At 36.6% G+C, this 25,117-nt stretch overlaps 2 protein-coding genes across 2 annotated transcripts in view; one reads left to right on the top strand and one right to left on the bottom strand.

Annotated features, from left to right (window-relative positions):
- Positions 1-5,115, top strand: part of LOC144711084 (putative ubiquitin-like-specific protease 2B) — a 33,739-nt gene extending 28,624 nt beyond the window's left edge. The window contains exons 14-17 of the mRNA XM_078585008.1: positions 2,174-2,270; positions 3,600-3,719; positions 4,539-4,715; positions 4,794-5,115. Coding sequence (XP_078441134.1) covers positions 2,174-2,270; positions 3,600-3,719; positions 4,539-4,715; positions 4,794-4,991 — 592 coding nt within the window. The 3' untranslated portion in view covers positions 4,992-5,115. The remainder of the gene's footprint in view (positions 1-2,173; positions 2,271-3,599; positions 3,720-4,538; positions 4,716-4,793) is intronic.
- Positions 5,116-18,356: 13,241 nt separating this feature from the next.
- On the bottom strand, positions 18,357-24,795 carry FKBP15-1 (FK506-binding protein 15 kD-1). The gene is made up of 6 exons (XM_078585284.1): positions 24,649-24,795; positions 24,514-24,563; positions 23,527-23,589; positions 20,938-21,028; positions 19,915-20,019; positions 18,357-18,641 (listed from the first exon to the last, which is right to left on the bottom strand). Exons 1-6 carry the CDS (start codon positions 24,704-24,706, stop codon positions 18,550-18,552), a joined length of 459 nt encoding a protein of 152 aa, XP_078441410.1. The 5' UTR covers positions 24,707-24,795; the 3' UTR covers positions 18,357-18,549.
- Positions 24,796-25,117: the final 322 nt, after the last annotated feature.

The raw sequence follows: 25,117 nt of genomic DNA, 5'->3' as shown, positions 1-25,117 counted from the left end.
TGAACAACCTGAATAAAAATAAACTCATGCAGGACAGAAAAAGGTGCGGAATCAGTTATATTTGCAGTTTAACAATGGGAGAGCAATGAAGGGAGTTCCCTCAAAGAAGATGAAATGAGTATGTGCCAATGCAGAGACTAAACATAACATTGATAAATCTCGTAGTGATGGGGGTAGCCAAGAAAGAGTCATAAATGCTTTTGATTGACATCTTTTCGCTACTAGTTCCAACTGATGAATCAATATACACGACCAATTGTTATGTGTTCATAGTGAAACTAAGGGTTTATAAATAGATGATGACGAAATGTTTTGATTATTGAGGACTTATGATGGTCTACAGCCAATAAATTAGGTGGCCATGAGAACAAAATTTCCCATGGAACATTAGGTGGCCATGAGCACAAGTAGAGTGTGTGCGGTTTTGATTATAAGGCAAAGTTTGTATTACATTCTGCAGGGGACATCGACTTCAATGTAATTTCAATGATGAAATGTAACAATTCTGTGGGGACAAATGAGCCGAGGGGAGACAAACGAGATAGAGTTCCCGGGAGGGAGAGGTGAAAGGGGAATGATCATAGGAGAGTTTGAACAGAGGAGTAAGGGATCGAGCGAGGACAAGCCGCCTGAAGACATGGTGAGGTAGGGACAATCAAAATGGATGGGGTTGAGAGGAGAGAGGGACCTTGGACATTGAGAGGAGAAGAGACAAGGATTTTCCAATTGCAAAATACTCTCAGCCTGTCCTCCTAAACTGAGGGCGGCATTATTGAAAGGAACATGAAGAAAAGTTAATGATGGGTCTGCCTTTAAGTAGGTTTGAGGATCATATCAGTTTGTCATCTATCACACAGCTATGCACAGTACGATGACATGAGGACTTACATGTGACCTTTGTTCTGGTTTCCCTTCTTATTCTCCTTCCTATAAAACTCAATGATTTCATTTCATGATGATAGAATGTTACGATCTACTCCCTCTAGTAAGCCCACTAGGGACATTATAATCTTTCCCATTCCCTCTTGCATTTCTCTTTAAATATGTAGCCCTCCTCGTCAGAGTGCAGGACATGAATTTACAAGTTGTTTCCTCTCAGTAGCTTCTCTCTACCTCAACGACGTCCACCCTGCCGCTCCTCCGCCGCCCTCGCCCCCTGCGTGTCGTCCTCTCCGCCAGGGCCAGCTCCTTCACGATACGGTCCCGGCGGGGACCGTATCACAGAATGAATGCTGAAAATTTGTCAATTTTCAGATAACTCTTAGTTATTATGATTTTTCTAGTAATTACTTTGCTATGTTTCAATGTTATTTCATGGCACAATGGCTTACTACATAAGATTTCTTTCATCGGAATGTTAATTCGTATATCCAACTATGAGTGGGTCCGCTGATAGACCTTCAATAGGTGTGAATTGAAAACGTCAGCCCATTGAGTTTTTTTTTTCAATTTCAATTTGTCATGTGTTTCTATTGAAGCAGATATGACGAAACAGTGAACCTTCTAAAGGAAAGAAATTGATGAAACGGGTTAGGTTCTCTTTCCATTATCGCTCTTGGGAAATTAGAAACACTTTAGTTGGCTGAAAGATTTTGGCAGGGTTCTGCTCATCGGTCACAATTGGGAAGGATAATAGAAGTATAGAGATGGAGTGATATAGAAGGAGAAGGATAGAAGTAATGTGGTGATAGACCCCACGTGGTGCCTGAATCCTCTCTGGGAGAATCTCCAAACCTCTATTCAACTGAGTCCTTGTTTTCCTCCTTAGGGGAGAGCTACAAGTGTTTAGGGGAGTTACTATAGCCAATTTCTGTTGGCAATCGTAACGGATTTACATTGCACAGCTTTTAACTGACTAGAGTGTTATCTTCCATTATCTGTTGGATTTTCTCCCAATGGAGTGTTATCATTCTCTAATCTTCTTTTGGCATTTTAGGCCCAATTTTCTTCTAGAATATTATGGAATTATTTTGGGGGGAATCAAAATACGTCATTTAATATTTCTTTTTCCATAGCTTTTTCCTTCCCTTTGCGTGCTCAATGTGCTGTTTCCTTGTTTGTGTATTATATTTGAATTCTTTGAGAAAATCTTCTCATGTTCTATGTTTAATTAACATGTCCTTAGTTTCTTCTGGAAATGATGATTAATATTATTTTACCTTTCTGTTAACAGCTATTTGTGGGAAGAGTGGAAAGAGAGACACCTTACATCAAACGAAGATACATCAAAGTCATCAATTTTCTCAAGTCTGCGCTTCATCCCTCTAGAGGTTTGCCTCCATGAAATAGTGAGCTTGTATTGTAGGAACGTGAACTTTTCTCATTGCCAAGTGTTCCGTGAATTCACGGAACACTCGGCATTGAGTGTTCCGTGAATTTAGTTAACATTTGTTGTGTTTGCCATCTTCTGTCTGATAAATATTTCATCTGTTTCTTATGTTATAACTTCGCTATAAATATATCAGTGTTTATCTTTGTTAATTTTTTTATTGGCACTTGAAGAAACGTTAAAAGAAGAAGAAATCCAAATAGTAAATGATATCTGATGGATTGCGTTTGATTCACTTTCATTTTGATATCCTTGTGTGCCTTCGACTGTTGAAAAATGGCAAGCGATGTTCATAGCTTCAATATCACACTAAGCCTTCTAGATTAATCTTCGCATCCCAGGTGCCTATCTGAAGGACCAATTTTTTTCTTGATGAGCCCAATAGATCTCTATGAACTAGTTGTAGTGTATTAGAAAAAAGAAAGGATCGGAAAAATCATTTAGGAAAGTTACATGATACCATTGGAAGAAAAAATAGGACTGTGGTAGTTAGGTCTTCTTTTGGCTTGTGTTTTGGTTGTAAGTTCTGGGGTAAGTCATTGGAGAAAGAAGGTATTTTTTAGTTACATTTGGTCTACTCTCTTCTGTCCCTCCATCTCTCTCCCTCACACAGATTACTCACTTTCAGTCTTGCTCACTGAGTCACTTACTTTTGGTCTCTCTTGCTCTCTTACTGTCTTACTTACTCTCAGTCTCTCTCACTGGCTCGCTCACTCTCATTCTCTCACTGACTCACTCGATCCTCTCATTGAATCACATTTGTTCTCTCACTCTCTCTCTCTGATTCGCTCACTCTTGGTCTCTTTTGCTCTCTCTCACTGCCTCACTTTTGTTCTCTCTCACTCTCTCTCTGACTTTCTCACTCTTGGTCTCACTTGCTCCCTCTCACTGACTCACCCTAGTCGCTCACTCTCTCATTGCCAGTCTCTTTCAGGTTCTCTCTCACACTGACTCACTCACGCTTGGTCTCTCTCCCTTTCTCTTCATCATCCTCGATATGATCTGCACCTGTATCAGAATGAAGGTGCAACTTCTCTTGATGACACTGACCTTTTTCTCACACCATCTTATGATCTACAAAATGGTGATCTCTTGAGAAACAAACATGTGATTGTCTTTTGCTTGTTCTATCGTAATTAAGTGAAAATAAGAAATGCTAATGATTCAAAAGCTTTGATTAATTCTTGTTCAAATTACCTTATATTATCAAGCAATAACCCACTTTTTTGTAACATAAATTTGACTTCTCTCTTTGTGCTTCCCCATGCAGTTACCACAACAGCAAAATGCGTTTGACTGTGGGTTCTTCCTCCTACATTATGTCGAGTTATTTCTGAAAGAGGCCCCGGCAAACTTTAATCCATTCACCATAACCAAGTTCTCCAATTTTGTGAGTAGCTTATCCTTTATCGTCCTTTCAGCATTTTCTTCACCAATAGTATATAATTCTGGAAACATTTTTAGTCGTTAGAAGTACATTATTTTCATGATGATCATCATGTCTTCATCCGTATCCTGAGGATGCTGATCACTGTAAGCATCCATAGGGATGACCACCAGTGTCATCATGATCACCTGAATCATCATTGTTGTTGTTTTTACAAGCCAATGGTCGTCATTGTAATCATCATCACCACCATCATTTCCTCAATGTCATCATTAATGAGAGGTACCATACAAAAATGCTTGCTTTAGATACTATCCTCTGTTTTATCAGGCATTGAGCCGATCTGCTTCTTCTTTCATCTTTCTCAGCAGTTACTGGTACATTTTCGTGATCATCATCATATTTATAGATATCCTCATCCTCAACATGCTCATCACCAGTCTCACGCCCATTTCCATCATCATGACTCTCAGTGTCATCATCATCATCATCATCCTGCGTAACCTTTTTACCCGCTGCACACTGCACGCCTTCATTGACTTCGTCATCATCATGAATGATGATGATCATCTTAATCATCATAATAATCTTTGCTTCTATTTTCATCATCATCATCATCCCTAACACATCCACAACCATCATGAATAGTTGTGTCTAAAGCAACAACGATGAGAGCATACAAAACTGTCTACATTCAACATTAATCCATCATCATCATTCTCATCATGAATAGTTGTGTCCAATCTCTGGAGTTTAAAACTCTATGAGAGCGAAAAGTGAACCAATCCAATCACCAACCTATTGCTTCTTTCCTTTCTCCAGCTCAACGAAGACTGGTTTGTTCCCGAAGAGGCTTCTCGCAAACGATTCATCGTCCGCAATCTGATTTACGAGCTCTTTAGGGGGGGCAGTAAGGAAGAATCTCACCCCTCTCCCTCTTCCTCCTGCCACTCCCCTCAAGAAGAACAAGTCCCAAGAGAACAAGTACAAGAAGAAGAGGTTACGATATCTGAATGACCTTCATTTAAACTGACTGTTCGTTTGAGTTGACAGTCTTTGACTTTTTTCTATTGACAGGAAGGTATGGAAATGGAGGCGCTGGCAGTGGAGCCGCCGTTGGAAGGAGAGGCAAAGTTGGCATCATGGGTTGTGGCGGACTCGCTGGAAAGCGATGACGATGATGGAGAAAATGAGGAAGAGAGAGACTCGGTACGGGACGACGCCGAGTTACATACCCACAAGAGATGCAGGGCTGTATTGGAGGATGACCCGTAGCATTCATCGGCGAAGCTTTTGTGCAGGAAAGATAAGGCATTTTCTTTAGCTTCTCTCTTTTTTGTTAAATTTTTCTTTCCCTTAAACAGTATTAAATGTTGATAATAGAAAGCTTTAGTCCCTCTGGAACGTCTAAAACAGGATTGAGGAGCAGACTCAATCAATGGTTGCTCTTTAACTGTTGTATATATATCAACAGATAATCTAGGAAAATTTTCAGATGTAGATAATCATTGAGAGATTCATCTTTTGGGAAATTTGAAACAACCCAGAATTAAGGGTTGACAATTAAGATGTCTCTGGAGCAGGACAACCCAGGGTTGTTCATCGATGAAAACTCTTGTGAAGAGAGAGACGAGCCTTGATTCGTCTCCCGGGTGACTTCTCTTCCTCTTCGTTCTTTATCTTTTTCTCTTTTTCTCACCATCAGCATTATAAAATGACAGTGGTAAGGTTTATCCTCTGAAATCCCTGATGCTGGATTGAGGAATTTGCTCAGAAGTTTCCCTGAATTGCATGAAACAAGAAATGTATACTGAAAAGCATGGTTATTCAATGACTTCGTTTTCAGAAATATTGCACACAATGAATTAAACAAATGTGTTGTGACTAAATGTGCAACCTGGAATACAAAATGCACCAAGAATATCAGTTTGTGTCCACAACAGTCAACCTTGGAGTAAATCAGATGTTTATGATGTCATCCTTTTTTGAGAATTTTCTGTCAAAATTTTCACAGATGCATGTCATATTGTATGGCTTTGTATTCATTTGATCTTTGTCCATAAGGATAACTCTAATAGGATTTGTTGTAAAGAAGCCCACTTTTGAGTATTTATAGAAAACACAGTGAGTATTGTGCTACCCTATGTGAGAATCACCAGTGGCACTTGGGTGATTTTTGCTCTGAATGATTTATCTTTTTATATAAACCCTAATTTTTTACGGGTCATGAATTGATTGATATGGATTGGACTTGTAGAAATAGGGCCTCTTTCTATGATGCACAAATCCAAATTCTGAAGGAAATCAGTTCAGAGGTAACCTTTTCCAATATAATAATTTTCATGTGGTGGGTGACCAAAGAAAATTAGAAGTCACAAAAACAATTCCAATATGGAATGTGCATAGAACCATGCTGCAAAAACAATTCTAATATGATTAGAAATCTCTAATAAAAATCTCTCTTAAATTGGTTTTTGGAACAATTGAACAAGAGTAGTGAAAAAATTAGGTTTTCATAGGTTTCATCTGCAGTTAAAACATTAGGGCGGTGCACCTCAGTTCTATTAGATGTTAATCTATTAACAGTGGAAATTCTTCTAATGGTCAAGTTTTGATGTTTACTATTTATTCTTCAGCTTTTCTTAACAATATCTTGAATGATGGAAAACAAAGCAAAACAAATATTTCTATTTAGTGTATGAATTGAACTGAAAGTTGAATTAAAAAATTCAACTATTATAACGCGTTCGGAATTATAGGAATTTATGCGATATTTATATGATATACGAAACAAAGGCAAACAAACTTGTGTGGTTAACTTCTTGTATGGTTAACTAAAGTCCACGTGCACATGATCATAACAATTGGAGAAAGGATAACATCATGGGCCAACCCTACAGCAATACCCAACTGTATTAGAGAATTTAATGTTAACAGGCATCACATGGAGGTATTAATACATAAGTAATAGCGCTTCAAAAAGAGTTTGACCCATAATCCCGCTTCAAAAAGAGGTAGATGTAAAGTGTGATCAAGACTCTAATATTTTGGCTTGTAGGGGAACACTACATTAATATATAGTCCAAATATAAGATTTGTAGTTTTTTTGTTAGTGTTTTATATTTAAAACTTTCGAAGAAAAGTGGCAAAAAGAACTATAGGAGACATACCACAGACAAGCATCAGAAACATATTACCAAGTCAGATTTCATATGAGATGAGTTATCCCCACATATTTTTCGTGAAAACCATCATGCAGTCACTCTTGGTTTTGATAAATCCTCAAGAAATGTGTAGATTCTTGTTTCATCTGTCAATTTTGTTTTTAAAAACTGGTGTGATTTATAAAAATTCTTCAAATCTATATTATTCCATTGTCCTGAGAAGTTATGTAATGGTGAAAAATAAATATTTCAGAAAATGTCCAAGTCTGTGCAATATTCTCATTATCATGTCCTTTGAATTCTTTGATGAAACTGAGAACCGTATCAGTTAATTTATGGACTTAATAAAATAAAATAATTAAAAACCCATGAATTATGTCAAGTTGTTGTGAGGAAATCATATAATAATATATCATATTTATTTGAATAAATGAGCTCAAAATCCTCATTCCATATTATGATATACCAGCTTTGGAATTGAATTAAATCCAAGGTCTTAGAAGTAGAGTATAAATAGATTATGTCTTACTACCAGCCTAGAGAATCCTATTATCAAACTAAATATACTTTTTCCATGATACCTTATAGTGAGCCCAAATTTCATCTTTTTTTATTTGATGCTGGATTCACTATTGAAGTATCACTTCTTGAATTTTAATGATGTATATAATTATATGTGTCCTCTTCCTAGTATTTCCAATCAGGAGATATTAATGTGGGATCATTGGGTTAGCTACCTAGAACGAGCGGAGTCTCATGCAGATGAAGGATTATAAATGCACCATAAATGATGATAGAAAATGTTCCATGAGAGAATTGACATACTCCTAGGCATTTAATTGGGCATGAGGTGTATCTTGGCACCCCACGGGCTTGCAACTTAACAATCAACTGAGTTCAATTGATCCTGGATCAGTGAATCTATATGTTATATATAGTTAATCAATAAGGTCGCCCCCATAAAGGTTATTGGGCCGTTGAAGTTATAAACTCGACTGATACATGGGCCAAAAGTGTCATGGACAAAATTTTTTTGAATGTTGGTGGATATACTCTTTTCATTAATTGTTCCTGAGGAAGGAGACATGCGTGAAAATTCCCAGGTAGTATAGATAGATGGGGGCACCCTCATCTGATACCCGTGTGAGTTAGTTTGAGTGCCCCCCCCCTCTCTTTCTTTTATTTCTCTTCCTTGAGTGTTACTTACAGGAGACTGGATGGAGAGGAAATCAGATTTCGGAAGTAGAGTTCATGGAAAGAAGAGATGATCCAATACTTTGAAGATCGTGGGGATACATCTAGAGTGAAGACATACATGGCCTGAAGATGATCACACAAGGAACCAAGAAGTAACGGATTCAATACGTGAAAAGGTGATGTTTTCTGCTTTTCGATATTTTGGGTTTCAGGATCCATCTACAGTAGGATATTCTGCTGAACAATTAACATTGGATCATGTCGATTGACCCCGATTCTCACAATAGAGTCCAATAAAATTCTAAAAATACTCTATTAAATTCTGATGAATTAATGTTAAATGGAATAAAATAGTCTTGCCTTCTAAAATTATTTTTATTTTTTCTCAATTATATATCATTAAATAAAATTAATTCCAAAATGTGTTTTTATAAAAAGCCTAAAGTATAATTTTTCAGTGAAATTTTATATCCCATTATCTTCTTCATGTGGATTCACTACTTACTGATGCCGAACGTAGTCGATGATGTCGTTCGATGGGTAATTCGCTAGAAGAATGTAGCTACCTTATGATGTGAATCCTACGTGGATGTACATGCTGGCCCCGACTCATGGGAAATTTGCCGAACTCTGAGATCCGAGAGGACGGCTGATGAGGGTGATGGTGACCTTCTAACCCTCGTTGGAGCAACGACGACGACTATGGCGTCGAGCAGAGTTAATTCCGTTGACGCCACACGTAACGGACGGGCTCGGCCCGTACAAAAGAATTCACTCAATCGTAATTTTCTCGACAAATTCTCTCACCTATTCTAACCCGAGCGCCATGGAGCACAGATGAAAATATACTGAAGACGGTAATATAATGGTGTTGCTCGTTGTCGGGGTCTTCGTCGGTGCGAGTGCCAGCACGGGCAACGAAATGGCTCTAGCGAGCGGCTGACTCGGCAGGCATGTCGTTATGATGGACGGCACGAATGATGGGAGACAGCGGTGGCGAACGACGGCGAACGACACGTCGGCGGTTGCCGATTCCGGGCATCGACAGTCGACGGTCTGCTACTGAGATGGTAACAGGGTGCCCAATGAGCAAGCCCAATGACGGACTCGTTTGCAATGACCAAGCAGCGCTGGTGATGGAACACAGATGCACCAGCTGAAACAGCCGAAGGTCACCCCAAGAGCAAACACATCCGAGGTCGTTAGCAAGAACTGCCCTGAGCAACTGCAGTGGCGACCAGGAGAACAGAGGTAACGGTGTTCTGTGGGTGTGGATACCTCAGATACACAGGCGGAAGATGATGACCAATAGTCTTCTAGACAGTTCGTCGCATTGCAAATACTCCTTCCTCAGTCCCGGCAATCTCTTCTGTTCGTCGCAGTGCAAACACTTGGTCCGGGATCGTTCTGCACGCGTTTTTTGAGGGAGACCGATCAACTACAAATCGGGTAGCGCTGGGGCATTACCAGATGATAATCTGCTTGCGCTGAGGCGTTGTAAGACTTCTTCTCTTCCTTCTTTACTGTTCTTCTCGTTCTCCTTCTTGCTTCTGTTTTTCTTCTTCCCTCTCCTTCTTCTTCCTCCTTTCTTCCTCTGGTGCCCTGTTCTGAACGATAAAACTGTAACTTCCACAAAATGAAATCCAGGTCTGAAACTGAACGTGTCCATCATGGCCTTATATAGGGCCATGATGGACCCGTTATACAGAGCACATAAGGGGCCCAATAAGGAACCCCTTTTACAACATTTAAAATGGAAACATGGATAAATATTAAAAAACAATTCGAAATAAAACGACAGGTGAAATGTGACGATACGGACGCGTCATGGCGAGTACAGTCAACTCGTCATGACGAACACAAAGATGAAATCGGACGAACAAAATAGATAATTAAACTATGAACGTGTGCATGGATGTGCTCTACCCGGGGTATTTAAACCCGGGCGTCTTCATGGATGCTTTGGCATGCCGGTCGGGCTGGACACGGACCGACAGTGATGCTGATGACGGCGAAGATGGCTCTGATGACATTTTGTCGATGTCATTTGGGCACGCTCTAAAACTTACATTGTATTAAGGAAGATATTACAAATATTTTTTCCATAAAACAAATCCTTCTAACGGCATATTTTAACCCAATTTCTTGTTTAACACACAACTGAATCTTCCTCTCATCTTATATGATTTTTTTATCATTCTCTCATTAATGAATTCCTATCTTAGAATCATATCTTGTATTATCTACTCTCATCTTATGTTTCTGATATCTTATTATTATCTTAAAAGACTTTAGATTGTCATTCATTACTCTTCATTAAATTTAAATCTAAATACAGACTCTAAATAGACAGCCTCACTATCTACTGTACATCTAAGGGACTTAAATTTTACTATTAATCGGTGAAATCAGAATAAAAAATCATGACTATATAACAACTTATACTCGTGAAATATTGTGAGACTCGCATCGAGTCCAGTTATCACACATTATGGGACACTTCTTAACCATTCCATGTATAATGAGTCTAGTTAAATAGAAATAATTATTCTTGATACGCTTCAATAATAAGGTTGTGAAGTTATAATTCCCTTCAATAATAATGATTCTTCTCTATTATTGATACGCTTACCCTTCAGTAATAAAATCTACGATCTATTATTCAAATTGATTTAAAAATATGGCCGCCATATTTATCAATCAAAATACATATATGTACCTGTATAAATCTCTGTGGGTGACAATTACCAGAATCTAAACAAATTGGAGCCATAATGTCTAGAAATAATAGTTTGCACCATCTTCTTGGCAGCCTTTATCACTCAATGTGGCAGCCCACAACAACAATCACATGCTTTATAAAGATTCTTGGCGAGAATTGACTTCAACCACAGCTGACACCTTGGAGAAATGTGTGCGATATAAACTTATTGCAGTCCCCCATCCCAAACATATTTTTTATTATGGTACTTCAAGGTCTTCATGTATCTTTGGGGATTTTTTGTACACCATGATAAAACCATGTCACTGAAGTATTCTCTGAAATTTGAGGCCAAGTGCACTTTCATACTGACACCTCTGACCCAACCAATAAAAAAGTATAATCATCTCAAATAAAGAAACTCAACTTCAATATTCAAATAGAGGTTTCAAGATTTATAATAACAATGAATATACTTAATTGAATTGTAATTAATGTAATACACTATAATCTTATTAAGCTCGATTATAATATCTAAATACTAAATCATTCTCAAATTTCAGTTTCCAAATTAGTTCACAATGTCAGTATCTCAATGATATGATACTATTAAGTCTCACTCAATTATTATATCTCAAATTTATAATAATCCATAAAATAAGCATTCTCAAGTTAAGTATTATCATCACATATGATAAATATATGTAGAATAAAGCCACTCATCGCCAAAAATTTCAATCTATTCAAGAAACCAAAAATTATTCACGAATAATTTTTAAGACAAAAATCATAAGGACGGATAACTTTCTTTATGTAGTACATCAACTAAAATCAAATGATATCAATAATCTAAATGCATATTCAGTTTTACTGCAATTCCGTTCAGAATGTGAAAATATTAATTATCAAGTGGAACACAATCAAAAATATTGCAAATATGTAACATTTTTATTATATAATAATTTATTCAAAAAAAACTTAATCACTATTTACATAAATTTTTTTAAAAAATCTATTGATGGAAAAATATTTATATAATATTTACAACATTTATTTGGCCAAGTAAAGTATTTATGAAATTTGGGAACTTATTATATAAAACCTAGAATGAAAAACTATGAAAATTTTTAACATTAGAAGTGTAGGTAAAAACTATAAAACTGATGATATGTTCAAATCTATGGGAAGAATGATAAAAATTTATTGAAAAAGAAATGTTTTTAGTATTGAGTAATCTTTAAAACTAAATAAGAAATTTGTGTTATCCAGTTTCCCTAAAATTCAATAATAGCTATATATCTATTATGTTAAAAAAATATCAAAAAAATGTACACAGCTTACACTGTGATAAAATATTTCTATAAACAATGTACATATTTTACATAGGATTATGCTTCCATAGATAAATTTCAACATTTCATGAATAAGGATCTTAACTAAACAGATAATTAATGATTAAAAATGATCAAGAAATTTACCACCTCGGAAACCTAGGCAAAAAGAATGATATCAAAAAAGTCAATTTATCACCATAAATTTATTCAACCTCCCTTCTTAGTATATTTTATCAGCATTTGTTCCCACAATAGACACTATTTTGATTATAAATTAAGACATGGCATGAGGATAAACAAGGCAAAAATTAAAAATGTTTTTATTGCAGCAGGACATTTGAAAAAGAATATTAATCAATGAAAAAATTAAGGATTGAAAGTATATGTTTAAATTAGTATTCATTACATCAATTTTATCTTGATAAAATATATCCAATTGTCCAATTCTTCTATAAGGTACTTCCATTGCCTTTGGTCTATAAGACTTCAACAAAATTTGTTCAAAATGTATTTTTTATTTGAGTAATGATACATTATTTTCAATAAGTTTATATTTAATGAATAAATTATGTTAGTTACAAGTCATATCATGGATGGAATCAAATAAATATTTTCGTTTTTACTAGCTTAACGAAACCTAATTTTGAGTGAATAAGGTTCTTATAAAAAATTGATAAACATCTACAAGACAATATTCCATAAAATTTATTTTAGAAAAACATTTTACTAAATAATATGTTTTATACAGGTTTAATATATTCCTTAGTACATTTTATGAGAAGTATCAGTTTCTTATTGTGTAAATCCAAGCCCACCAAGCCTGTGAAATGTCTATTCCCTTGTGAAATGTATTGGTCATTAAATCCTTAGCCTAGCGAATAGAGATGATAAAAATCTAATAAATAAAAAATAAAATATAATCACGCTAATAAAAACCTTATTCTCACCTTGACCACTGATAAGGCCAAATAAGGGTAATCATTTGCATGCAATCTTCATCTTAATTCTCCTTAAATTTAGTTCAACACTACCAAAAAACTCTCATTTTACAGAATAATCAATTCAGGCCTTAAACTTTTTCCAATGACTAAAAAGATAATTTTTTCTTACTCACTTAAGTTTTCATCAATGCTCTGATATACATTTGACTATTTTCATAGTTTGAGATGTTTTTAGAGGCTTTCATGAATATTTCTAAACCCCACTAGACTGTATGAGTCAAGTGGGATGCGAATCTAACAATTCCCCTAGTATGTTGACTTTTCAGGTCAAAGGTTGGCTTACAGTGGTCATAAATTATGAAATTTTATGAGGATTTACAAACATGAGTCTTGAGACCTGGCGCAAAGTTTTAGATCAAAAGAAGCTGTGAGGAAAAAAACACATACTAATCAGTGGAGCTGACCCAACTAATAGGCTTGATATGAAGGAGCTCGAAGAAGACCTTCTAGAAGGTCTTTGGAGGCTTTGGGGAAGGTCAAGTCGCCTGAGGAGGACTCCAGTTGGCTGGTCTTGTTTAGGGGAGAGCCCAGGGTCGGGATCCAGCCCTGGATTCATGAGGTGGAACCCATCCATCCATCCATTTCAGCTCAAATCCAAAGGCTACGGGTGATTTGTAACTAACTCTAACCAACTTGGTCTTTTCCCTCCAAATTTGACTTGGAAAGAAAGACTGTGATTGGTTGGGGTCTAATCACCTTGACTAAGGCCTCAAGAACTCAATTATGGATGTTCATCCATGATCCAACCACCAGGAATGACTGGAAGAAACACATGTAACCCTATATTAGGGCCCCCTCATCCTCCTTGAGGGGTATCCAAGAATTGGGTATTGTTTTCTTCCATTTTCTCCATCAGTTGAGCTTGTTCCTGGGTCCACCTCCATCCTGGGGGGACAAGGAGTCTTCTGGGGGCGCTCTGGATCTTGAAGCCAGCTTGTAGGGAGATGAAAATGTTCAATCTCTGGATCTTGGGCCCATTGGGTGTGGCAAAAAGGTTCAATCTCTTCATTTTTTTATTATTCCTCTCAGTCTTTTCCTAATCTTCTTGGATATGTGAAAATAGCCAATGTCCTAAGCTTTCCAACGCCTACTGACATGTGTCAAAACGACATATGGAGCTCTAGGTATGGTCGTTTTGGTCCATAGCATGTGAGAGCAGCTCCGCCAGCGCAACCAGCGGTGGAGCGCCGAAGCCCTACGTGCATATCTCCCTCCTCCACCCAAATGTCAGGAATCTGACATTTCTCTTTTATCCACATCAGCTCACTTAAGCGCAGATCCAGTCTGGTTAAACAACTTTGAACCGGACTAGTCTATTAAAACCTTATTCCAATTAATTGGGAATTTTCTTACTCCTCTTGACTGAAATATTTCGTACCTAGTAAAAATAGTAAGCGTCTATTTTCTTTGAGAATAAACCCGCTTAACAAATAAGAACCTTATCAAAGAGACTTCTAAAATTCTAAAACTTGAAATACAGATTGAGACTCATCTTAGTTAACTTCCTAGCTCTCTGTGGGATCAACCCTTACATATTGCTACTAGTAAGGTAACAAATTTATTTATTAGGTTCATATTGACCTCAAAAATGACATAGTTAGTGATACTCTTATCACCAACTTAGAATCCCTAGTCCGGACCAACCAGCCACCGAGCCTTCCATATACTTGTTTGAATTTTAACCCAACTCCTAAATCCACTAAGGCCTTGTTTAAGATGTATTCATTATAATGTTTATACAAGTTAAATATATTTTATCTAGATTTATTCTCCTTATTCTTGTAATATCCTGCATTTTTCATTTCATCAAATGACAAACTTGCTAGTTAACACTGAAAATCCAAACTAATAACAAAGAATCCTCTTCTTCAGATGTTCTTCATCTTTCCTTCTAATTTTTTGAGACTGAATAATTTTTTTCAACTAGGATAATCTATCAGTACTTATTTTCAAACTCAAATAATGATGAAACCAACCAAAAATATTAAACAGAACAGAAGAATAAAAATCAACACATTGAAACATAAAGTTTTACCATGGCCTGATTATAATTTTCTCTCTATTTAGATGCACCTTTATTATTTTCCTATTTCTATGAACTCATGATATTTTTTGCAACAAAAATACCCAATGATGATGGCCTAGAGTTTCCTGGCTCAAACTGTGGAATCAAATATCTTGAGGGTTTTTTTCTGGAGGATAAGACCCAAATGGAAAGAGAAATTTACAAATCCCAATCCAGGAAAAGGAGAGAGGCCTTTGGTCTGAAACCAATATTTTTAGGTTTTTCAGAAACTCATTGAGATGGATGTTGATTTGATTGCCAGTCTTCATGCATTCATTGTCTTACTAGGTCTCAAGATGATTCTAGACTAATTGCATTTTTTTCTTTGTAAGTAGAAAAAATATTTCCACTATTTATTAAACATTTGAAGCCTTTCATTGAAACCAAATGAAATTCATAAAATAGCTTACTCCAAAGATATGAATTACAGATTATATACTATTTTGTAAATTACAGATTTACAAAAATACTATTTTTTGTAAATTACAGATTATATACAACATTATATATCAAGAAAATTTTATAAATTTTATCTCTAGGAGCTACTCAAATAGATTACCAAATATTAAGCAAACATAAAAATGAGTATTTTCCTAAAAAATTGATGGAACAAACTATGTCTGATTGATCTTAAAGTTTTCTACTGATATAAAATCTAAAATTATTAGTTTAATGAAACTCTGAAAAAGAAGTTCCATGCTTTCTAATAATTTATTTGTTATAATTAATCCAGATATCTGATTATTGTCTGTATTTCAATATAAAATCACTAAATACGTGCATAAAATATTTGATCTCCTAAAAAACATGATGATTTTTTTTCAGCTAGAGATAAGTTTTTAAGTTTCATGATGTTAATTTGACATCAACATATGATTATTAAATTTAATTAACATACATTCAATAACTGTCATCCTTCATAAGATACTATTCCATATACAAATTTAGATTCAGCGGGCCTTATTAGATATGAGTCCCTTGAGTGGGGTACAAGATGGTTACACGTGGTCAGGCATATCCTTCTCACTTGGGGTCTATAAAACAGACCACGCATCGGCAAAGTGAGCGGGGCAACAAGTCAAATAGAAACATAAGATTCCCAAACAAATGTGATTCTTCGGTTGAATACTCTTCATCTGGTGACAATGGACGTCTCGCAGACATCGCGATAGCATGTACTCTATAGACAGGGGGTGAAAAAGACTCCTGTCCTATTTTCTTTAAGCCCCTTACACCAGAGAAGTGTTGACCAGCCAGTCAGCCACAGGGGTGGATGTTTCCTCAAAGGAGACATTCTGGGACTATCTACTAGCTGGAGTATCTAGGAGGCAGGATAAGTGAGAATGCTTATTCTTGTTCTGAGAAATAGGGGTGCACCATGATAAGGCTATTCTGAAGGGAAGGGAGGTTTTGATAAATAGTATTGTATCAATCATGATGATGATTCTAGCCCCATTTTGGTTTTGAGGGGCAATGTTTCCAGGCCTTTGGGTTACATTTGTATTTATCAACTTTTATATCAATCATATTGAGAGGATAACCAATCTCGGTTGACCTCCTTTAATTTTTCAAAAGAAGAGGTTCAAATTTTATCAAATTTCAATTTTTTCAGAAAAAAATCTTTCTGCACTTCTCCATCCATATGTTTACTTCTAATGGCTAATTTTATTTCAAAAATTTCATAAATATGAAACATATGATGAAGACATTAAATGAAGTTCATTATTCGAGGATTTAAATTTATTTCATTTGACTTTGTCATAAGTGTATGCTATAAACATTATTTATGTTATTCAGATAATTGCATATCATTCTCATAAAAATATCACTCCATGTATTAATTGATAAAATATTTAGTTTTCTAAAATTGAATTGTCAAAATATTCACCAATAAGTTGATTATTTCCTTCAAATGCTGAAACTAGCGAACACATAGAACAGTTATCAGAAAATTGAGTGAGTGTGGGAATTACAGAAAATTCAGTAATTAATTGATGGAACCTCAGCTGGTATGTAGACATTAACTATAGCTTCATACTCTAAACAGCTGGTATGTAATGCATAAGCTGTAATATTGGTACCTTGAGTAGATTCTTAAAAAAAGAGAAAATTAATGAATTCAATAAGTCCAAGCTCATTAACTTACTAACTATTTAACCATCAGCTACGTGGCTTTAACTTTGGTGTTTGATAAGTCTTAAATAAATCATGTTAAGAACTAAAGAAGAATCTATATTTCAAGGGATCCAAAAGTCCATCGATATGAATCTTCATCGAAGAGAGTTGTTGAGTGGATCAAGTCTTGTCCCACATAGGATATATAGGGTAAGCTATGAGTTATAGAACTGAGTGGAACATATATCCTCCTTAAATTTCTTCCACGTCATTTTAAAATCTGTATCTTCATATGAGACTTGCACCCTATTCCCATATCCTTTGGTTCTCTATGAGGAGGCTATTTTAATCAACATTCTTTCAGGGTATTTGTATTTGACATAGAAGGCCTATATTTATGTTGAGAAAAATAGTATTACTTTCCTTTTATATGTTATTTGTTGTGAGTGTATATTTTTATGTATTGATGTTGATGTGGAAAGAGTCATTTCAGGAAAAGTTTTGAGCCCATTCCCACTAGCCTTTCAAATCAGTATCATATGTTGCTGATCCACTAAAATGTTATTCATCTTTGCACCAAGAAGATTATTCAGAAGCCTACATGCCTACCCACCTAAAGGGAGGGCTACCCTAATAAATTCATTTTCTTTGCACAATGAAAATGAATTAATCAAAGATTATCTCATGCTAGACAGAAGCCCCTCATATCCTTGGTAAGAACTCCTGTGTTCATCCAATTTGCAGTTTATTTTAACAGAAATTATACGGTGTGTGCTTAATTTTATGATATTAAGAGAGAAACACACAGAAGTCAAATGAAAAAAATGTGTTGAGTTAAAGAAAAGGCAAAAAATACATTCCCTGGGGACTTGATTATTGAAGCAAAGGAAAAAGACAACAAAATTCCCAAAGCATAGTTTCAGATATTCCGATGTCTGCAAGATGGTGGTCAGATTCTGACAGAGATGCTAAAAAACCATAAATCGTCAATGAAGATATTTGTAATGCCTAATGGTAATAATTATATCCTGAGTCCTGAACCCTAATCCCGAAAAGAATATGATTTACCAAAGTCAGATCAATTCTGGAACTTATAACACACAAAGAAAATATGAGGAACCATCAAGAACACGGTCCAGATGTTCATCGACAATCATTCATCAGGGGATTAAAATTTCATCAGTCATAAATTTTAAACATAAGATCAGCGGAATGGCCTTGGAAATAAATTCCAGGAATTCAGGAGTTTGATAGGATTACAGATCTTCGTCGTGGTTTGGCTTACCTTCATCGAGGGTCTTGTCATTCACTCCAACCAGCTCCGTCTCAAAAATCAGAGTTGCCCCACCTGTCCCATGCATATGATGGGAAGATAATAAGAACTGAGTTATATTCAATAATTATCTTTGTTTTTGTTACAGATGGTTGGACAACATGGTTCATGGTAAGATGAACCAAGTCTCAAAAATCATATTTCAAAAATAGACATTTCATGATGAAACGGCGATACAATGTGCGTGGTTGTTAAGGGCAGACTAGACGTGGTTGTTAGATTCTTTTTGTGCGAATTTGTGTGAATTGTTCGTTCTGTTCGGTTTTCCGAACACAACAAAAACGAATTCGAAGAGAACATCGCACAGACCCGTGTGCAGCTCTTTTGTTCGCTTTGTGCGAATTTAGTTCTAGTTTTGTTCAAATGTGCAAATTTTGTTTGTTTTTTTAAAATAAAAAAGAACAGAACAAAGAACAAGGCCCTGTGTGGTTTTTTTGTGCGAATTTTATGATCATTTTAAACGAACAGAACAGAAGAACCATGTCTAGGGCAGACCCATCTTTTTCCCTTATTTGCGTTCCCTTTAAACAGGGCGGCCCTCCCATTAGGAGGGCAACCAGAAAGTATCATACAATTGGAAGCTCCTTGTCTCTACTCCCCTCAACTTCCAAGTCTCCTCTCTCTCCCTCCACAATCCTCGCCCTCGAGATCGTCTCTACCTCACTGCGTCTCCCGGCAGCTCGTCCTTGGACGATCCCTACCTCCTCTGTTCGACCTCTGTTCTGACTTTCCCATTCACCTCTCAATCCCGGGAACTCTCTCTCTCTCTCTTGTCTCTTCCTCAACTCCATTCCATCTATATAGAATTGGTGCATTTCATCATTGAGAATACATAAAAGGTGATACATACAGTGAGGAACGTATCACAAGCTACGAAATCCATTAGAATAAATCATGTCACAAATCAAAGTTCTTCGGAGAATGTAACAGACACAAAAAAGGGAGAGCTTTAGCATGTTTTACCGAATCAAATTCATGTAATTGCAGCATGAAAATATTAACCGTTCTATGAGAAATACACAGGTAATTGCGGAGAATCTTATAACTGGCTCTAGAAATGAAGAGCGTGACTTGTTCATAAGTGTAAAAACAATAAATGTTTCAAGGAAAATATGAAATATTCTTAGACTGTGTCATTCTGTCACACAACAAAGGAACTTTTCTACTTTCTAACGCACTTTTTTTATTTTTATAATGTCACACGACAGATCAACTTTTTTATTTTATTGAGCCATCCGGTATTAAAAAAATCAAATTACAGAGAGTACAAAAAATTAGAAAAACTCACCAGGAATCTTTGGCGGAGAACCCTGGGCACCATAACCAAGTTTTGACGGAATCTTAAGCTTTCTCTTCTCCCCAATACACATTCCAAGAAGCCCCTGGTCCCATCCTAGAACAAAAAATCAAGGATTTTTAAGGTTATATCTTATACTATTGGCAAGCATTTCCAACTACCTCATAATGACAGATTAAAATATTTTAACTTATGCAATTTGACACGATTTTTCAAGGATTTTTAAAAGGGGTGCAACACGAGGACTTCCCAGGAGATAACCCATCCTAGAACTGCTCTCGCCCAAATACGCCTACCTTCCAAAGTTCAAATGGGATGTTGCATTAGAACTGGTATCTAATTGCACCCATTTTGATATGATTACAAATCAAATTTATTGGCAAACCCAGCCCACACGCACCCAATAACTCCATCTACCTTTACTTAAGAAGGAAAAATAGGAAAGGACAACCAAGTCTTAATCCCCCTGTCAACCAAGCCCTCTTCCGTTATGCTCTCTTCCCATTCCCTCTTGTCCCCCATTCTTTAGTCTCTCTAATACACTGGTAGGAACAATCAACTTTTCCCTTCTCTTCCACCTCGCTATCTCTTTTGTAGGCTGAATCCTCAAACTTAGACATTTGAAAATCTCAACCATATATCATAAAAACTAAAAGAATTGAATCGAATGTTTGAGCTCTCAAAATAGTCCAATAAGCAAAGGTGAAGGCGAAACTTCACATATAGTTCGTGACCAAAATCCTCCATAAAATGGGAGAATTATCCGTCAGTTTAGCCATTAGTTATTTTCAATTACTGATCAACAATTAAATATGTGAAAAAGCAGATTTAAAAACTTTGGCAAACATTATCCCGTTCTGAAACCAAAAGATAGTAATCAAAGGACTCTACACAAAAAACTGATTGTCCCTCCATCTTTCTTTTTGAAGAATCACTCCATCTATACAGAGCACTCATATTTACGTCTGTTACAAGCTGTGCAGATTAAAAATGAAAAGAGTTAGAACTCTGCACCTTTGATTACTTGACCGTTACCAAGCTCAAATTCAATAGGATCGCCTCTTTCAAAGCTAGAGTCAAAAACAGTTCCATCAGTGAGTTTTCCCTGTCGTTAAGGAAAGTATTCAGTAAGTCTTGTGATTCCGAGTAGATATTTGGGATTCCACCAAACATGAAAAATGTTCGAAATTGTCAAGAAGTAAAAATATGTACAAATGCAATAACATCAAAGAAAAAAAATATACAAATGCTACAAAATCAAAGAAAAAATATGTACAAATGCTGTAACATCAAAGAAACCCACAAATTCGAAGGCAAAAGTAGAAACTTTCACCAGATGAAGTAACCCTAAACATCCAGGGTCAAATGATTTTTGGATCACTGCTGAACACATAATTGACCTTTTGGATTTTTGGCCTCCTGCGAATATTTATGATCACTGTGACACAGACTAAGAGTAACACCACAAATGTCAAATGCCCCCCTGGTTTTCATAATTTCATAATTTATGTTATTTCATCCCAATAGAGACCTTTTGGTCTTTAGCCAAAATGCTGGCGCGGACCTCGGCATGAGGAGGCCAAGGTGGAATGGACGTCACCTAGGAGGAGGTCTGAAGGGATGGACGTTGCCAGAGGGAAGATAATGGCAGGATGGACATCCCCAGGGATACTTCTTGGCTACCCTCCTAAGGGGAGGTATGAACTATTTAAAGGAATCACAGAAGGTTCAAATGGCTAGAATGCCCCTATTGGGCTGGAATGACGAAAGAGAGCTAGATATAACGGGGATCTTATCAGTCATTAGGGTAGTTCCATAAATACTCTATCATATATCAGCGAAAGAAAAAAGACATGGATACTGGTATGAGCCTCCCTGGTAGTTACCCAGAAAAACAAAGGAAGAAAGCCCGTCTCACATTGCTTCTCCAAGCAGCACATGAAGATCAGGCTTGGGGGAATATACATCCATAAATAAGGGTCAAGGGGGATGAACTGATAAAAGAGTCCTTCTTGAAGTTGGTTGCGGAGGCAACTACAGGATGGACGCAGAGATCCTCCAGTCCAGAGAAAGACCAGACCATTTGGTTCACCTCTCCACTTCTCATCCCCATTCAGTCGCTACTAATCTCCACTGATTCCCTCTCCATCATAGTTTCTTCTTCACATCCTGAATTCTGCAGGTCTAGGATCCAACTAATAGTTTTGGCAATTATTGGAATTAATTGAGTTGGATTCTCTCTATTTTTGAGTTAGATCTACAGAGGAGAGTATCAGATACCCTCTGCTAAGTGAAACAGAGAAGGGGTTACAGGGTCGTGGGAGAGAAAGGAGCTAAACGTAAGATAACAAGGTCAGCAGAGGGTGGATCTCTCTTATATCAACTTCAGATTCAGAGAAAACTATCGAATATTAAATTTCAAATAATTTGAGAAAAGCAATACGTCTGAATAGGACAGTCCCCAAATATTGAATTTCAAATAATAGGCCATTTCTCAAATATTAAATTTCAAATAATTTGAATAATTCCAAATTCTGCATTACATAGCAGGCGAGTTTGAATCTGATCTACATTGCATTGACCAAGCCCCCGCTGCTGCCCCCATCATGGCAACACTTTTCACCAACGTCAACATTGCCCCACATTGTCCCACATCAGTGGAACTGCATTTTACGGTATTGTTCCACCCAGTGCTCAAGCGGTCTTTTAGGAACTTGCCAGTTCCTATTGGGCAGGGCACGAGAAAGGAGGGAGAAGATGAGAGGCAGGCAGGGTGGACTTCGCCAAAGAGAAGGTAACGGAGGAATGGGCTTCGCCAAAGAGACAAACAACATCTATTGACACTTCCTGGCTGCCCTCTCAAAGGAAAGGTTTCCCTACTTAAAGGAATTACATAAAGCCAAATGACAACCATGCCCCTACTGGGCTGGAACGATGAACTAGACCTAAATAGGGGATTGTATCACAGTCCACCTGGACAATAGGGCAGTTCAAAATTTCAAAACTGACTCAAAGCCCAAACAAGCCAGCCCCCCAGAAGGCTTTCGGGCAGTTCAAAACTTTGCCCACCCAGGGTCAAATTTTTTTACCAAGTCACACCCCTTTATCCACAACCAACCCAAGATTTTTGGTTTTGGCTCTAGAAGACCCTCTTAGCAAAATAACAATTAAGTGAAGACAATCTCAAAACCAGATTCGCCGTTCAGCATTTGTGGTAACAATAACCTGCATAGACATACCTACTACCCACAGGATTCATCTATGAACTTCCTAGTGAAATAGCACTTAAATGATGACAATCTCCAAACCAGATCCACCTTTCAGTATGTGTGGTAACAATAAGCTCCATAGAAATATCTAATCCCCACCGGATTCACCTATGACATATCCACCGGAATATCTATGGACACCACTGATCACTCAACAGGTGTACCATTTGAGGCGAAAATTTGCTGCAGATATTATCCATATTAATGAAGGTGGACAAAAATAGTGAAGATGCAGTTTCAAGGGGAAAAAACGATGAACATAGTAAGATTATCCAACTGATGGTTGATCCTACAAGTGCTAAACTAGATAATCAGCACCATATTTTCCACTTACACGGTAATGAACTTTGACTCTGTCACCCTTATGCGCCTGGACACCACAGGACTCCGGTTTGTACTGAAAATAAAAATAAAATAGAATATAGTATTAATTATCAAGATAACCACCTTTATGCATCAAGGGAAATTTCTGAAGTACTTCAGAGGCATAAAATGAATTAAAAAAAACATTTCGTTCACTAAGTGAATGCTGATAGGTTAAGAGGGCGGCAAAAATAGCCTTCCGTAATTAGGCTTCAACGAACCTTTTTATGATACATGGACCTATTCCTTTCAAAAAAAGGAAGTAATACATGGACCTATTTGGCAGGACATAACATAATAAAAGAGAAATGATTCAGAAGTAGATGTAGAGAAATAATAGTATGGCCCAATACAACACGCCCCGACAAGAGACAAATGCTCTTCGGCAGATATATAAAATTGGAATTATTTATTTCTCATGGAAAATCAGGATCGCCTTAACCGAAAGACCTGGCCATAGTCACGCATCATCAAACGTCTTCTATATTTGATTTTATGATCAAATAATGAAGTATGTTTCCTCCATGAAACTTATCATCACAATTCAAATTTGAAATTTTTGTCATTATTTTGAACTTCCTACAACACCAGCTTATCCAACCTGATGGAAAAAGGAAAAGTTGGCTTCTTTGTCTATGAAAAGTTTAGGATATGCAATCGTCTTTGAAAAGCACAAACGCTGAAATAGATGAATAAAAAAGAAACGAGCTGACGATTATCCAGTTAGAAAAGTTTAAAACCCAGTCTGCTTATTAGACCACGTGATTTAGGGATCGCTCTAACAAACCCCAATCCTAATCCACGGTCTGATTGCCTACAAAAACCTCATTTGCCTACTTATATATAGATTATATACATAGATTAAACAGCTCAACATGAAAAGAAAAACAACACCCATTAAATGAATACACAAATGACAACCATCTTCCATCAAACGCGAGATTTTTGCACTCCGTACCTTCACACCAATCTGCAGCTCGGTCACATCACTTGATTTCCTGGCGGAAACTGATGATGAGATGAGATTAGATGGTCAAAACAGACAACAAATACAGCACGATAGAACACAGGATCAAGGCCACGAGATACATACCGAAAATAGACAACGCGATCAGAGATATCACTGCAACGATGATCTTCAAACTCGCCATCGAATCACCAAAATCGTTGTCTACCGTCGCAATCAGCTGGTTTTGTGTTAGATCTGAAGTCTGAATGAATATATAGATTTCAAAAAACAATTAGAAATTAGACCTTGACAATATTTGGTGTTATATATAATCCCTTATATTTAATTTTTTCAAAAGAATGCCTCTAGAATTGATTAAATACAATGGAGAGGAATTATAACAAGTATTTAAACCATGCTAATGATCTTGACAGTATTACCTGATGTAGTCAGGAACATATTCTAGGAGATGATCAACAATAAAATATAGGCTTGTGGAAAACAAATTTAAAATTCTGATTTTTTTCCAGTGCATTTTTGTTTTTCTTTTTTTTAATTTTATTTATTTATTTTTAACACCCTGCACTTTGGGATTCACTAATATCATTGGAGT

The sequence above is a fragment of the Wolffia australiana genome, chromosome 13 (genome assembly GCF_029677425.1).
Source record: "Wolffia australiana isolate 7733 chromosome 13, ASM2967742v1".
Lineage (NCBI taxonomy): Eukaryota > Viridiplantae > Streptophyta > Magnoliopsida > Alismatales > Araceae > Wolffia > Wolffia australiana.
This window is presented reverse-complemented; position numbering and strand designations above follow the sequence as displayed.